Source organism: Amblyomma mixtum, chromosome 9 (genome assembly GCF_055824585.1).
Source record: "Amblyomma mixtum isolate Tamu chromosome 9, ASM5582458v1, whole genome shotgun sequence".
Classification (NCBI taxonomy): Eukaryota; Metazoa; Arthropoda; class Arachnida; order Ixodida; family Ixodidae; genus Amblyomma; species Amblyomma mixtum.
In genome coordinates this window covers 107,105,050-107,121,293 of record NC_143020.1, presented here as the reverse complement: position 1 = coordinate 107,121,293, position 16,244 = coordinate 107,105,050, and the positions used below count along the sequence as shown (strand labels likewise).

Sequence of the window (16,244 nt, the reverse complement as noted above, 5' to 3'; positions counted from 1 at the left end):
CAGCTTTCGCCGGTCTTAAGCCAGAGAATGGACCGGAGCCAAAGGTTTACAAACAAAACAAACTTTGTATCTCAAAGAGACGATACAGAGGATTTCACAATCACTCGTACGAGCACATACAAAGTGATTAACAAAACAATGCACCTTGTGCATTGTTTGTTACACTCGAGAGAGATTAGGTCAATAATTCATTTGTTTTATTAAGTGCGCTAACACAAGACGGAGGCAAACAAACAAAACACAAACAGGTGCGCGTCCCCATTGGTCAGGCGCTGAGACTGGCTTCGAAAAGCTTCGAGATCTTTCTGGTGCGGCGCCGCTGCCGACGCGCGAGTGAAGAGGGAGAGGGCATCACTTCGCACATTCAAGGCTAGGCCCTCTACGTCAACATCGAGTACAAACAACTCCGAGATTCCAGAAAAATCGGCGACATACGCTGACGCAATCCCCTTGGCGTCACGCCGGCGAGCGATGGTGGAGAGTGCAGCAACGCACAGAAAGCTAGGCGCTCTCAGGGGTTTCCTTCTAACCCTCTAACGACGCGCGCTGGCAAAACCGCGTGCGCGCGGCGCTGCTCTTGTTTTTATTTTTTGAAAAATACTCTGAATTTTGTGACTGTTCGGGAGCGTTTATACCATTTTCTTGCATTTCCGGGACCTCCTGCGCCCAAGTATCGCTGTTTACGCATAGCCCTGATTGATTATTCCCGCTTGGGAAAAATGTAAGCCAGTAAAATTCAGTCCCTATTCGCAACTTTTTTCAGATCAGACCGTTCGCAAAAAGAGTGAGGTCGAAGACGGTACGCACGGTTTCTATGCCGGACTGATATGAGCTCCTTTGGTCCTTGAATTATTGTACGCAGCACGAGCGAAGCAGATGCTGCTCCGCCATATCTAAATACCTCTTCCCTTAAAAGCGTAAGTACTATCACCGCAATTATGTTGAAATCTGCCAAAACAAAAATAGCGCTGTTTGTGCCTGTCTTTCTGGGTCCTCGTAGTTTTGCTCTAGGTTTGCAATATGAACCAGCTAGCCCGCGATGCAGAGAACTGAGATACATGGAAGAATAAAGGAGACTCTGCAAGACGTGCGCTGCATATTTCACACCGTGTATTCAAGGTAGGTTGGTGCGTACGTAGGAACGAAGGTTAAATTGGGAAATAATGTGAATGTCAGGTACTTATATCACAATTGCTCCACACACACACACACATACGCGCGCGGCCACGCGCACGGCAACGCATTGGAGCTCGACAAGCCAGAGTAAGCTCTGAATCGCATCTGTTCTTCCAGGATCACTGCGGGCATTTTTTTACAAGGTTGCTCGAAGCAGTATGCTATAGCCCACCGCACTGTGTGGTCAGACAGCAATTCATCTTCATCATCATCAACGTCATCGCCGGCCAGAATACGCACACTGCAGGGCAAAGGCCTCTCCCACACCCGCCAATAACCCTCTCCGTTATCAACGAAAAAAATGGAGACTTTAGTGCGCTTGGAGTCACCCCAACCTGGTGCAATCGGTTTTATAGGTAAACAATCACTGAGTGGGCTGAATGCGAACGTAATCAAAGACAACAATATTTACACGTAAGTCATGATTAAATAAAAAGCATCCCGAGGCATGAGTCTCCTAATTTCTCAACCGTGTGCAGTTTTCACAAAATTCGCATTGACCGAAACATGCATTAGCGAAAAAAAAGAAAAGCCTAAAGAGAAACAAGTCGTGCGTAGCTAAACGTAACCAAAAAACGGTTTGTACAGATAAAACGAGAGAAAGCCGTTTTGTAAGAGGATCTAGTAGGTGCTCACGGAGCTCAAGTAGTTTTCGAATAGTGAGGACGTGGGAATAGAAATTCTCGAATTTTCGTAAATCAAATTTCTGCAACAGTAACCATATTACAGTGCACAAGCGCCCTTTAGGTATAATAACATATGCAATGAATAAAAAAGGAACACAACTTTAGGCTAAAATGACAACCCGGCCTCATGGTAAACCAAATGCCAAATATCCGCCATATCAGCATAGCGGCGCCCCATCTACTATAGCCCGAGAAGTGACGGTCTGGCCCCCGGTTGCACCGTGCAAGTGCTCCATTAGAGGATATCGTCTAAAAAGCCGCCCACACTGGTCGGCGAAACTGTCGTAATCCAAGCCAAGCACGAGAACACACGGATGGCTGTACAGGTTGGCACGCTGCTCCAGCGACAAGGCGTTACTGACCACGAGTCTCATGGCATTCAGCCCTGTCACCACCTTGTGCACAATGCACGAACCCGCGGCACTGTCGTCTCTGCAGAAGCTGGAATGGGCGCAGCCAGAGTAGACTGGCGCGTACTGCATAGAGGGCTCAAACATCTCCACTCCGGTAGCCGGATCTACACTACCCTCTGAGACCAGGGGCGCCGTATACTCAGTAATGCAGAGCTGTTGGACGCTGGCTCGCTGTGCAGTGCTCGCGTACCGTTGGACCACAGCTAGAACGGAGCTGGTAATGTCTGCGCACAGCTGCTGCACGCTGGGCGTGCTGGGAAGGCCCACGCGATGGGTAGCGAGAAAGAAGTAGGTGACGTCGCTGAAGACGCTGTCCACTAGATGCTCGTTACCGGTGTTGACATCCAGGACGACGGAGGTAATTGCCTGCTGGAAGCCTTGGCTACTGAAGGTGCTCCGGAGGTTCCTCAGAAGCTCACCCAGCAAACGCAAATCATCTGGGCTCTCGCAGCCCGGTTTAGGCGTGGCCCAGTCCACGGTGACTCCGTCAAGGCGAAAGTCTTGCATGGCGGTTACCACACTGGCCATTAGGCGCTGCAGCATCGCCGGGTCCTGAACTGCCCTTGAGAAGTGCGGGCTGTCTTCGGCGTAGCCGCCGAGTGCCAGCAGGATCTTGATGTTCGGGTATCCCTGAGCGTCAGTGATGGTCCTCAGCTGGCTCAAACCGTGTTGCGCGTCGAAGGTGGGCAGTCGGCTTGTGACGGTTCCGTTTTCGACGCCTACCGACCAGTACACGACGTTGGGGCAGAGGGCGAACGGGAGGGTCTCGAACATGTAATTCCAGGCCGTGCCCACGTACAGGGGACCGTAGTCGGGGACCACGCGGGAGTTGTTGAAGACACAGAAGAAGGGCCTCGTAGATGGCGTGGATGCCGAGCCGTTGTAAGGTGTGCCGACATGAAACTGCCCGGGCAATGCAGGCAAGACTACGGACTCCATGCATGGGGGTTTCGTACTCAGCGTGGTGCCAGCGGTAGTCGCGATTGATGTGGCTCTTGTCGGCAGTCCAGAAGTCCCTGGTAAGTTGGGCGCCTCAGTCAATGTAGTCCTTTCAATATTCATGAGGAAGGGCACCAGAAAGATCCAGATGGACAGGATCAGAGGGAACAACACGATACCGCACAGAAACCACAGCGTCATGCAAAAACGTTCCTGTTCTTCTGACTCCTCTTGTTCTCTGCTGTGCTCCTGGAACGCCCCTGCTACAGACGGTACCTGCGCGGTCGGCGCTTGTTCGCCATCTACTTCATTTTGCGCTTGAGATGTCGTTGAACTGGGTGCTGCTCTAGATGTCGCTGAAGGGGGTGCTGCTCTAGGGCTTATCACGATGACGACTTCTTGCGTTTCTTGCTGAGGTCCGGAGGGACTTGCGACTCTGGCAACCTGACTTATCGGTGCGTTGGTCTGAATAACGGATGGGCCTATTAGCTGTTTAGGGGAGCCGGAGTGGGCCGCAGGACTGCTCTCTGTCGTCGACGAGGAGCCTTTGTCTTGACCCTTTCCGCCTGGGTTCGGGCCTGGCTTGTTTGCTATCTGACCCACGAACTGGGGCGGATTCATCACGGCACCTGTCCAGACCGCTGTGCAAGAGCTTCTTCGTTGTCTTCTTCGTTAGCATCACTGCCTCTGTTTCTCAACGCTGGATGTAAAATGTCCGCAGTTAGTGAAGGGACTGCAAGCGGAGACTGCAGGAAAAGTCGCTCACCATTGAAAAGCCTTTGCGCTTTTTAACCTTTGCAGAATTTTAACCTGGACATTATCGCTCACCTGCGGGATATGGAGGTGTTGGCCACTTGGAGTAGAGCATAAGGGACCCGTCACCCACGGAGAGGGCCCTCTCGAGAACTTTGTGGTGCCCAGACGCAGCTGGCCGCAGATGTTACTTTTGGGATAGATGCTGGGATACGGTACGAATTTCGCGGTCAACGCGGCGTCATGCAGAGAGGTCATGGTCTGAAAGATGTCTTCAGGCCCATTAGTTAACTGCGAACGCCGTAAAGAAAAAGAAGGTGACCGAAATAGTCAAAGCGAAAACTAGTGTCAACAGCGATGGTACGGCTTTCGTGCGATGAAGGAATGTTAAACCTTCGAAATTTACAATTCTCCTCCCAGGCTTTGCGGTTTTGGTAAAATGTTCAATTGATTACAAGGAACTACTTCTGAGCTCATTCAAGATCATATATTCTATAAGTTGCGTTGCTGCAATTATTCATTTTGAAGCAATAGATATGGTTTGCTCTCCTTAGTCTTCTTGGGCAAATTAATGCATTGGTCAAATTTTATACCTATGTTCAAGGCCATGTAATTATAATGGCGTACAGACTATTGTGACGCCCGACGCTGAAATTCACGCGATGGCTGGTGGAGCTGACTACAGACATGGCATCCATAAATATGCAGGAATGTTTGAGTATTGGAAATTCAATATACTTCCGCCAGACAAAGGAACGTAACCAAGGTCTGCGCGCTTTCCTTGTTGTGTTCATTACTCACGTACAGAAGTGCTGCGAGCTGTCACACATTTTTTTTTTTGTAGCGAGAGCTACTTTACCCGCAGTCTCGCCGTTTCGCTGTGGCTGTCGTCACCAGTTCTGCGCATGCGCGAGGAGCCGAGTGACGTCAGAGCCGCGCAGGTGGTGCGCCGCGCGCCGACCGCGGAGCAGACGCCGCTCACCTCCGAGTCACAGTACTGTGTCGGAACCATCGAAACGGCCGCGTGTTACTTTACGGATCACCGGGCCGTCTTTCTAGCAGTCAATAAAGTTGAATAACAGGCGCCGCCTTCACGACATGTCTCGTATTGAATGTGCAACACGTAGCCATGACGATAAGCAAAACTAGACGTAACCAGGGATATACCGTACCTTTCGCTACGTATCACCTCGCATAGCTGAGCTAAGCCACTGCCGATTTTTTCAATGAGCTGACCCAACATGGCATATGTACTAGGTGGCCAAACCCGTTACGCTTTCAGTCACGGGCTAGGACAATTCATTTTTTTTGCTGTCTCCGACCATTTTTCTCCTTAGTGTAGAAAAATATTCGGAGCCGACGCCGTTGGCTGCAGAGGTCTGTGACGAGGAAAAGCCTCATTTTTTTTTTTACTTGGATCCGACTAAAAGAACGAATAAAAAATGCAATACTGGTGCCGCCACCACTTACCGATCTCGAAGACAAACTGCGGTGCGGACAATAGTTTTTCTTCTGCGGATCCTTGAGGCTAGGCTTCAAAACCGTAATCGCAGGGCGTTTTCTTTTTTTTTAGGGAGACTGCACTAGTCCAAACCAAGTAGCGCTAAAATTTCTGAACGGCATTAAGATCCTCCTTTGTCTGCAAAAGCATAGGTTACAACCAAATTTGTGATCGGTTGAGAGATGTCACGTGACCTTGCTACGCCAGCACAGCCAGCCAATCGGGTTGTGGCAAAAATAGTTCCCAGATAGCAGTGTAGAAACATTTCGATTTGATATATGCAAACGTTGACCCTGTCACAGCACAGCAGCCAGATACCTGGTACTGTAGCTAGCGGGGTGTTGCACACGTGAACTGGAACAGTAGTTCTTTTAACACAATATTGGTTGCTGACAGCGTTCAAAAAAACACTATGCTTTATTTTTCGCCGATCAGATTTTCGAGGTAAAGAATTACGTCGCGGTATGCGAAAGCGATTTGCACCAAAAATGTAATCCCTAAATAATAAAAAAACAGGGCACCTTCTAGGGTCCCAATCTGTGATGGTAGGTTATCTGCTGTCAGGCCCCGTTCCCATTCGAAACAATAAATACAGATTATCTGGGCTTTCAGCACGGCGGCGCCCCGTCTACTATCGCCCCTGTGGTGACGGCCTGGCCTGTAGTTATTGAGCTATGCAGGTGCTCCATGAGAAGGTAGCGTCTGAAGCGTGCGCCACACTGGTCGACGAAATTGTCGTAGTCCAATCCAAGCACGAGAACACACGTGCCGCTGTAGAGGCTCGCACGCAAAGAGAGCATCCTGTCGTTGCTCACCACGAATCTCATTGCGGGCGTACCGCGGGAGTCGGGAGGCCCTCCCACCATTTTGTGCACGACACACGAACCTGTGCCGTTGTCTTCCCTGCAGAAGCTGGAATGGGCGCAACCAGGGTATATTGGCCCGAACTTCATCGATGGATCGAAGCTCGCCACACCACTCGCCGGATCTACTCTACCCTCAAGGACCAGGGGTGCCGCATACTCAGTGATGCAGAGCTGCTGGACGCTGACCCTCTGAGCTGTGAGCGCGTACCGTTCGAGCACACTGTGAACTAAGCTAGTGATGTTCGCGCACAGGTGCTCCATGGAGGGCGTGCTGGGAAGGCGCACACGATGAGTGGCGAGGAAAAAGTAGTTGACTTCGCTGAAGACGCTGTCCACGAGATGCTCGTTGCCGACGTTGACGTCCAGGATGACGGAGGTGATCGCCTGTCGGAAGCCTTGCATATCGAAGGCTCTGCGGAGGCTCCTCAGAAGATCACCGAGCAACCGCAGGTCATCCGGGCTCTCGCAGCCCGGTTTTGGCTCGGCCCAGTCCACGGTGACTCCGTCTAGGCGGAAGGTTTGCATGGCGCTTATCACGCTGCTCATTAGACGCTGCAGCAACGCGGGGTCCTGAACTACTCTCGTGAAGTGCGGGCTGTCTTCGGCGTAGCCGCCGAGTGCCAGCAGGATCTTGATGTTCGGGTACCCCTGAGCGTCAGTGATGGTCCTCAGCTGGCTCAAACCGTGTTGCGCGTCGAAGGCGGGCAGTCGGCTCGTGATGGTTCCGTTTTCAATGCCTACCGACCAGTACACGACGTTGGGGCAGAGGGCGAACGGTAGGGTCTCGAACATGTAATTCCAGGGCGTGCCCACGTACAGGGGACCGTAGTCAGGTACCACGCGTGAGCTGTTGAACACGCAGAAGAAAGGGTTCAGAGATGCTGCGGGTGCCGTGCGATTGTAATGCGGGCCAATTTGAAAGTGCGTGGGCAGAGTAGGCAAAACTACGGACTCCATGCATGGGGGTTCCGTACTCAGCGTGGTGCCAACGGTAGTCGCGACTGATGTGGCCCTTGTCGGCAGTCCAGAAGTCCCTGGGAAGTTGGGTGGCTCAGTCGTTGTAGACCGTTCAATATCCATGAGGAAGGGCACCAGAAAGAGCCAGATGGACAGGATCAGAGGGAACAGCAGGATGCCGCACAGAAACCACAGCGTCATGCAAAAGCGTTCGTGTTCCTCCGACTCCTCTGGTTCCCTGCTCCTCGACTGGCGGGCCGCTACTACCGACGGTACCTGCGACGTCAGCGCTTGCTCCCCATCCAATTCATTTTGCGCTTGAGATGCCGCTGGCGGGGGCTCTGCTCTAGGGCTTAGCACGACGACGACGTCTTGCGTTAGTGGCTGCGTTCCAGGGGGACTTGCGACTCTGGCAACCTGATGTATCGGTGCATCGCTCTGAATGACGTATGGGCCTATTCGTATTTTTGGAGACACGGAAGGGGCCGCTGAGCTGCTCTCCGTCGTCGACGAAGAGTTCTTGCCTTGACCCTTTCCGTCTGGGCTCAGTCGTGATCTGTTAGCCTCCTGATCTATGAACTGGTCGGGATCCATTCTGGAAGCTGTCCAAACCCCTGCGCAGCAGCTTCTTCGTTGTCTTCTTCGTTAGCATGACTGACTCTGTTCCTAAATGATGCGAGCTGGAAGATCGCATCATTTCATCATCGTAGTGCCTTCAGCCGCTAAACAGTTTCCACCATTTCAGCGGGATATGGCACAGTAACTCCCTTATGGCTAGCCGGGTGCGTTTCGTAGAGATGGGTGGTGACGTTCAGTGGAGCCAGCACTGTGAGAGCATCGTTGCGCGGAAGGAAGCTAAGTCTATAAGGTTTTCTTAAGCACGCTTGTAGACAGCAAACTAGAATAACGAAAACAGCGTGATCCAAAGTGAAAAACTAAACAAAGTGTCATCGGCGGTGGTACCGCTTTTCTGCAGTCAAGGACTACCGAAGATTCTAGAAGTCACCTATCAACGTTTATGCTTATTAGGAAACATTCAGTTCATTATGGAACATTCAATTTATTATAAGACAAACCTATTGCACCGATTCATGATGTATTTTATATTTCAGCCAGGGCGTGTCGCAATCGTTCTTTGCCTGAAGGGCTTCTGTCTCTAGTGCCAGCTGACATCCGATTAACTGCCTGAGTTTCACGAAAAAAAGAAGAGGATTATTGGGTTCTATTTAAGCGTAGATATGGCAGGCTGCATTGATATTTACCTGGATCTGAAATCGGGCACTCCAATATTCTGAAAAAAAAAATAGACTTGGTAATGTAATCTTTCAGAATTTATGTGAAGTATCTTTATAAACTAAGCATTTCACCTCATGACTGCTCCGGAAATAAGATAACTTTGTTATTCCTTCGAGTATAGTGCTCCATGATATGCACGTAAACCTACACCTAATTCACCTCATTATTTTTGTTTACGAGCGCTACGCGAAAAGTCATTCTCAAAGTGTGAGGGTATGGGATGGTATTAAAGAGTGTCATATAATTAGGTGGTATGGTATGTCCTGAAGTCGGACGGGTTAGGTGGGCAGATGAGATTAAGAAGTTTGCGCGGATAAGGTAGCCGTAGCTGGCACAGGACAAGGTGGTGGTGGTGGTGAAACGGGGAGGTTGGGGCACACAGGTCCATGGGCCCCCGCGCGGCCCCACTGCACTCAAACGTTCATGTCCCGGAGGCTCATGACGCTGGCAGCCCGGCCGGTGGCGATGGCTTGCTTGGCCGGGTCCTCAGAACGCAGTAGGGTCTCCCAAGTCTCCCAAGTGGTAAGGTGCTCCAGGCCCCGCGGGGGAGGGTCAATTCGAGGGATATATGGGAGACGCATTTGTCCTGCAGTGGACGTAGGCTGATGATGAGTGGCGTATGCCGCATTAAATTTCTTCGAGCCCATTATCATGCTGGCCTGATATACCTCACGGTCGCGCAGGAAATCGAAAGGCGTAGCGAGGATGACCGAGACTCGTGGCGGCCGAACGTGATGTGATAATAGGCGTTTTTAGCATACCGGAGTCGTATACCGGATAACCAGACTCCACCCGAGCACACGCAGTGACATGCGTGCGGCCAGGCCGGGCCATTGCGCGCGTGCAGGGGATGTCCGGTAAACGTCTCCGTTAGTATGCTTCTGGTATGCTAACAAATTGGCTGTGGTTTAGCTCTGGGTAAACCTGGAGTGACACGCGAGTGACACCTCTCTCCGTCTCCCCTCCCTCCGCCCCCCCTCGACACGGCGCATGCGCACAGCTGTTACAGCGCGGTTTCGTCGGCGAGCAGCAGCTGCTCCGCACCACGTGACCAACCGGCTCAAGGCCACGGCGCCGCCACGGACTCCAAGGGGTGCCATGCTGAAGGCTCGAAGAGCTGACGTAGTGTAGCTCTCGCTACAAAAACGTCTACTGACACGGACACGCCGACGCCGCATACGCAACGTTCGCCTACAACAGGGCCCTGCAGTAGACGACGCGGGTCACACCCTTCCAGCTTCTCTTCGGTCGTCAAGTTTCTACTACGCGCCCGTTGAGCCTGACTGCTCGTTACGGTGTCTCTGACCCCGACGTTGGTGCACTTTGTTCAACGAGCGGAAGAAGCGCGGCAACTGGCAAGATAGCAAATACACCGCCAATATAAGGTAGACGCTGTCCGCTATCATCTCTGAAGACAATTCGTTACCTACGAACCAGAAGAGTATGTGTGTATTTAAACAGCCTTCCATTGCCGCGGACTATCTGAAAAGCTCCTGCGTCGATACTTGAGCTCAGACCGTGTTCTCCTTCGTATCAATGACGTCATGTACGAAGTTTCACCAGCCACTCAAGCCAGCTTATCGCCTAGAACCTAGCGTACAGATGTGCACGTTCTTCGGACGAAGCCCTGCAGCCTACAGCCTACTTCTCTAGACTCGCCCCCCTTTCTTCAAGACACCAAGCAAGTACTGACATTTTCTCACTGAGCCATATGCGTGACACGTTTACGATCCCAGAGACTCGAGGCAATCAGCGATTGGCTGAAGAAGTGAGAGAAGTGGCGCACAGATGAAAAAAAGACGTGCAGTTTTACAGTCCGAGCCCGTGAGACAATCGAGTAAAGCACTTCTATAAATAAAATCACACCAAATATAACATTATGTGTGTATGTGTGCAACTGAAATCGCCACTCTGATAAAAAGACGGATCAAAATATTACTGCTCAGCAGAGCGTGGGGTTTCAATAGGGGGATAAATACGTTCGACCCGCTTAACCACGGCTGAAAAAACTCAACCGCCGGACCTCACCCCGTGATCGCGTACGCTACCGAGCGCGCGAAGACCATAGCGGGTCTTGCTCTGAGGGAACAAAGGAATGACATTCTGGCTGACACAAACAGGAATTTATTGCTACAACAACAATAACGCCAGCTAGCAACAAAATACGCTAAGGAATCGAGGACGTCCGACTCACCGGTACGGTTATGAGCGAACGTTCGCCCTCTCTAGGGCAGGGGAGATACTCCACGGCCGGATGGGACAAGATGCGGGAGAGCGTTCATCCCCCCCCCCCCCCCTCCCCGGCTTCGCCCCGCTGGCCGAGAGCGGAGCGTCGCGCCAGTCTGTGCGCGCCAAATTTCCGAGCCGAAGAGAGAGTGGTTTCCCCTGCGCGCGCACCAATCACGCCGTCCGTGGCGCTCGTGCTGCTGCGACGCCGGCACCCTCCCTTGTTAAAATAACTAGGGAAACGCATCGCGACGAAGCCAACCACAGGGGACGAGCGGGGCAAGGTCCCCACAAGAGTAAAGAATCGATTTTCTTTTTGTGGCTATGTACAACCGCAGCTTCTTCGGAACAAAAGCGACCTACCAGTTGCTTTGAAGCAACAGGAATTGTTCTAGAGGCGTGCCTCCGAGACTGTAAACACTGTAGCCCTCCTGCAGTGTCGGAGGCCTTGCAGAAAGAGTCGCCGAATTGAGCGTGTTTAGGTAGCGACGAACGCCCTGCTATCTTTACGGCTGGTCCAACGAAGCGCCACCTCGCAGCTTAGCTCCACATCCGCTTCCGCTATTTCGGCCTGTCAGTGAGGATTTCGAAGGATCAATTCCTCGCTGGATTGAGTTCTAATATGGACCCGAATTCCAGTCCAACTCTCTCTCGTTTAGTATCGTGCGTCTCGTAATCGGCGCTGTTGAGAACGTGTCACCATGTGATTAGAGTGGGTCTTGTCCGCAAAAGCCCTGGAGTCAGTGCTCACATTAGATAACAGAAACGGATCAGGAAAACATAGTAGGATGCAATTTTGACAAGGAGCGTCAAATCGAAATACGAGTTATAGCGTTAAAAATTCGCATACAGCATGATTATAATTGGTATTGAACAAGAAAGTTTCATTTATTTGAGTCAACAATAACAGCCATCGTAACAGAAAATATTACAATATGTAACGACATACAATTTTGACAATGAGTATTGAATCTTATGTTATACGGATACTAAACCGCGTATTACCTGAATGTAAATGGTGTCAGAATCACTCATTCCAAACTATCAATCTCAACAGGCAATTTCAACTAATCATAACAGAAATGGGCATGAAAAGAATATAATGGCAAACAATTTATACAAACAGTGAAAAATCAATATACGTGTTATACCTTTTCAAAATCGTATGCTTTCAGAATGAAAATTACTTTGGAGAAGGGACTTTTACATTGTCAATTTGAGAAAAAAAGATTGGACAAAACCTTGAGAACGAGACAAGAATCAAAGTAGAAGTTCTAAAGCTTAAAAAATTTTACTTACATGTACTGCAGGTCCATCTCGGGCCAAAGTAGGAGTGGGGATAATACAGAAAAAATACGAAAACAGATCTATCAATTACTTGGAAAACCAATGACAAACTTTGAGTTCCGGACAGAACAAGTTGCCGTGCCACGTGTGCAAGACAAAGCAAACAAAATGCCCCACAGTACATGAGAAAAGTTCGTAATTTATTAACAATAATTTGCTTATAAGTACTCCTATGTCCTCCAATTTGTTCTAATGCGACCAGGCAAAGGGGGAAAATGAGTGCAAAATTGGCAACTGAAATGACCTGGGAGACGGTTATTTTACACTGCCAATGTCATTAGGGAACATAACAGAAGGGTGCAAGCAATTTTGGAAAGCACAATGCCAATTTTGAATGAAGCTATAATCAAAGTGCATGTTCACTGGTTGATAATCAAAACTGTAAATGGTAGAACGGCCTAACAGAAATGGGTATGGAAAGGATATAATGGCATACAATTTATGCAAACACTGAAGAATTAAAGTATGTGCTATATCATGACCAAATCATATATGCAGAATGGACTTTTACATTCTTAATTTCAGAAAAAAAGATTGCACAAAATCTTGACAACAAGCCAAGTATCAAGGTAGGTGTTATAAAACTTGCAAACCAAATTTTATCTACATGTACTGCAGGCTCATCTCAAGCCCAAGTAGGAGTGGGGATAGTACAGGAAAAATATGCAAAGAGATCTGTCAATTACTTGGAACACAAATGACTTTGATTTCAAGCCACGAAAACAAGTTGCCCTGCCAGATGTGCAAAACAAACCAAACAAAATGCCCCACATTACATAACTAATAAAAGCAAGTTCTTAATTTATTAGGAATCATTTGTTTAGGAGTACTCCTATGTCCTCCAATAATCTGTTCTAATGAGACCAGGCAAACGGGGTGAACGAGTGCTAAATTTGTGATTGAAATGACCTGGAAGAAGCTTATTTATACTGCCAATATCATTAGGGATTGTAACAGAAAGGTGCAAGCAATTTTGGAAAGGACAATGCCTATTTTGATAATGAAACTAGAATCAAAGTGCATGTTTACTGGTTGATAATCAATACTGTAAATGGTAGAACGCCATAACAGAAATGGGTATGGAAAGGATATAATGGCATACAATTTAGACAAACAGTGAAGAATCAAAGTATGTGCTATACTATGACAAAATCATATATGGATGAGGGACTTTTACATTGTTAATTTCAGAAAAAAAAAGACTGCACAAAATCTTGACAACAAGCCAAGTATCAAGGTAGGTGTTATAAAGCCTGTAAACCAAATTTTATCTACATGTACTGCAGGCTCCTCTGAAGCCCAAGTAGGAGTGGGGATAGTATAGAAAAAATATGCAAAGAGATCTATCAATTACTTGGAACACAAATGACTGATTTCAAGCCAGGACAACAAGTTTCCATGCCACATGTGCAAGACAAAGCAAACAAAATGCCCCACATTACATAACTAAGAAACGTAAGTTCTTAATTTATTAAGAATCATTTGGTTAGAACCACTCATATGTCCTCCAATAATCTGTTCTATTCAGAGCAGGCAAACAGAGAAAATGAGTGCTAAATTGGCAATTCAAATGACCTGGGAGAAGCTTATTCATACTGCCAATATCCTTAGGGATTCGTAACAGAAGGATGCAAGCAATTTTGGAAAGTAGAATGCCAATGTTGATATTGAAGCAAGAATCGAAGTGTATGTTTTCTGGCGATAATCAATTAATTACAGTCCAAACATACAAAGCCGGAGTAGCAGCCGAAAATGAAAAGAATAAAAAGCAAAATTTCAATACGGCGATCTGCGTATAACAAGGTTTCAAAATGGATGCAATTATTGGATAAGCTCCTAACAAGGGAATGGTTTTAATTTTTACAAGTACTTCGTGGAAAGAAAACTGACTAGTGTATAAGGATTCATTTCGCTTGTGCCACAGGTTTTCACCTGATAAGCTCTTCTGAGATTTCGATATGAACTTTTAGACATGTAATTTTAATTTCTTGCAATTGTATATGTATTAAAGCCGAAAATTTGGGGACAAATACAGAAGGACACGCAGCTCTTGTAATTTCTTAGCCTAAAAAAAAACAGCACTTTTTTCTATTATCGCAGATACTGAGCAAATGAAGCGATCCGCGATCAAGGAGCTTGATGTAGTTCCTGCCTTTTTGGATACAAATTGTCACTACAAGCACAAAAATGATCAGCCGTTTTCTGCACCCTAATCGTTCCACTGAGGCTTCGAAAAGAGCCCACATACATGCAAGGAAAACGAAAGCTTCGTACTTGTTTGCGTAGTGGTTTCATTTTTAAATTTACTAGTCCTAACATAAAATACAGTAACAAATTTTAAGGTCAGTGCTTTAAAAAATATCTCGCATGTAATCCCAATAACTAACGCTATGGAAACTGAATCGAGGCTCCCAACTAACGCGGCTAAAATGCGAATCAATGCAGAAACAACAAGCAACAAATTAACGACATTGTTTTTCTCGAATTAAAACAACACAGGAAACCGCTAAAACCGGAATAAGTTGAGCACAAACGTCAAAATTTGTCTTCGGAATACAGGACGTGTTTGTTATGTGGGAACAATTTTGTTTTCTTTATCGATCTAGTGGGTGCCCATCGGACTCTCTTTGAAACTAAGCCAGGAAGTGAGAAATTTTAGTTCCCATTAACCCTGCGATGATGAATCTAATTTGCAACCCAAGATCTTTGACAGCAATAACAGAACAGCTCGAAGAAGCGTTCTGAAATAGCTGCCCAAGAAGATATCTATTTTATGCAGAACATCGAAACTCGCGCTTCACGTAACAAGATGCTGCGCACCAGGTAATTACATCGCGAGACCCAAACAGTCTCTGATAACAGTCTCCACTTTGTCATTGTTTCCATCATATGGACGGTGGATACAGCAGTAGAGACATTCGCACCACGACAAAGAGACGCTACCGCGTGGAACGCAGTAGTTCTCGAAAAAGAGCCTAAGGTCGTAACTGTCCGTCCTTAGGTGACGCAGAGCGGGCAGGGACGCCAGCACGCTGTGCAGGTTCTCCGGTTTCAGTCGCAGCGCGTTGATCGTCAACGCCGTGCCCAGAGTCAGTTCCTCCAGGCAAGGGAATTCAATTGGTTGATCATGCAGGCAACACAAGTGCAGGAACCCGTAGCAACTGGCATCCCCGGCGAGGTGCAGGTTCCTCAGCGTCCCGCTGGTGGCGAAGAAGAACGCGTCGAAAACAGCCTTGAGCAGCTTCACGCAGAACTCGACCGTTTCCAGTTTAGGGAAAGCGTTGGAGTCAAGCGGAGTGTCCTCGCTGGATCCCTCGCAAGACACCAGTCGCAGTGTCTTGAGTTCCGGGCGCAGCTCGGCCATCGACGAGAGCCTCAAGCCTCCGCAGCACCAGAGGGAAAGACTCTCTAGCCGCGGCAATGTCTTCAGGAGCATCTGCAGCTCGAAGTCAACGTCGGCGAAGTGGATGTCAGCAGCCAGGGACACTGACAGACTGCGAAGGTAATTGAACGCAGAGATAGCGGCGAACGCTGGCAGTGACCCCACGATTACCTGAAAAAATCATCGGCGTCCATCACTTGTCAACTAATTACAATGAATCGAATATTCCTTTTTGAAAGAGATCCCGCGACACATACGTCCTTTACTTGTACCCAGAAGCGGGGGCCGCATTTTGGTAGAGGCCCCTGTGCTAAGTGATGCACTGTACGTTAAAGAACCCCCGGTGGTCGAACTTGATCCAGAGACCTCCTCTACTATGACATGTCTCACAGCCATTGTGCAGCTTCACGGCGTTCCACCCTATACACAGCACCAAAGCGTAATATACCATATCATGCATTGTAACCAGAAAGTAGAACCAAAAGCACCATTGAAAAGGATTAGGACAGAGAAGGAACCGAAAATACTCTCTTTTCTCAGTAATACAAACACTAAGCGGAAACTTTACGCACTTAATGGTTGCCTTATATGTTTTCTGAAACCCTGCAGTGAATCCCACAGAAAATCACGTTCTGTGAGCACCTTGTATCTTTATCTCGGATATCTCTCTAGGCGAAAACGCTGCCACGACATCGGACAACA

At 48.5% G+C, this 16,244-nt stretch overlaps 2 protein-coding genes across 4 annotated transcripts in view; both read right to left on the bottom strand.

Annotated features, from left to right (window-relative positions):
- LOC149330582 (lysosomal acid lipase/cholesteryl ester hydrolase-like) overlaps positions 1–16,244 on the bottom strand; it is a 181,500-nt gene that overhangs the window by 153,606 nt on the left and 11,650 nt on the right. The gene's annotated exons all lie outside the window — the stretch shown is intronic.
- Positions 2,021–3,835, bottom strand: LOC149330583 (uncharacterized). Its single transcript, XM_089561259.1, has one exon. It carries the CDS (start codon positions 3,833–3,835, stop codon positions 2,021–2,023), a length of 1,815 nt encoding a protein of 604 aa, XP_089417385.1.

Excerpts from the sequence above, each read along its gene's own strand:
- LOC149330583 (XM_089561259.1), bottom strand. The coding sequence starts at position 3,835 with ATGAATCCGCCCCAGTTCGTGGGTCAGATAGCAAACAAGCCAGGCCCG.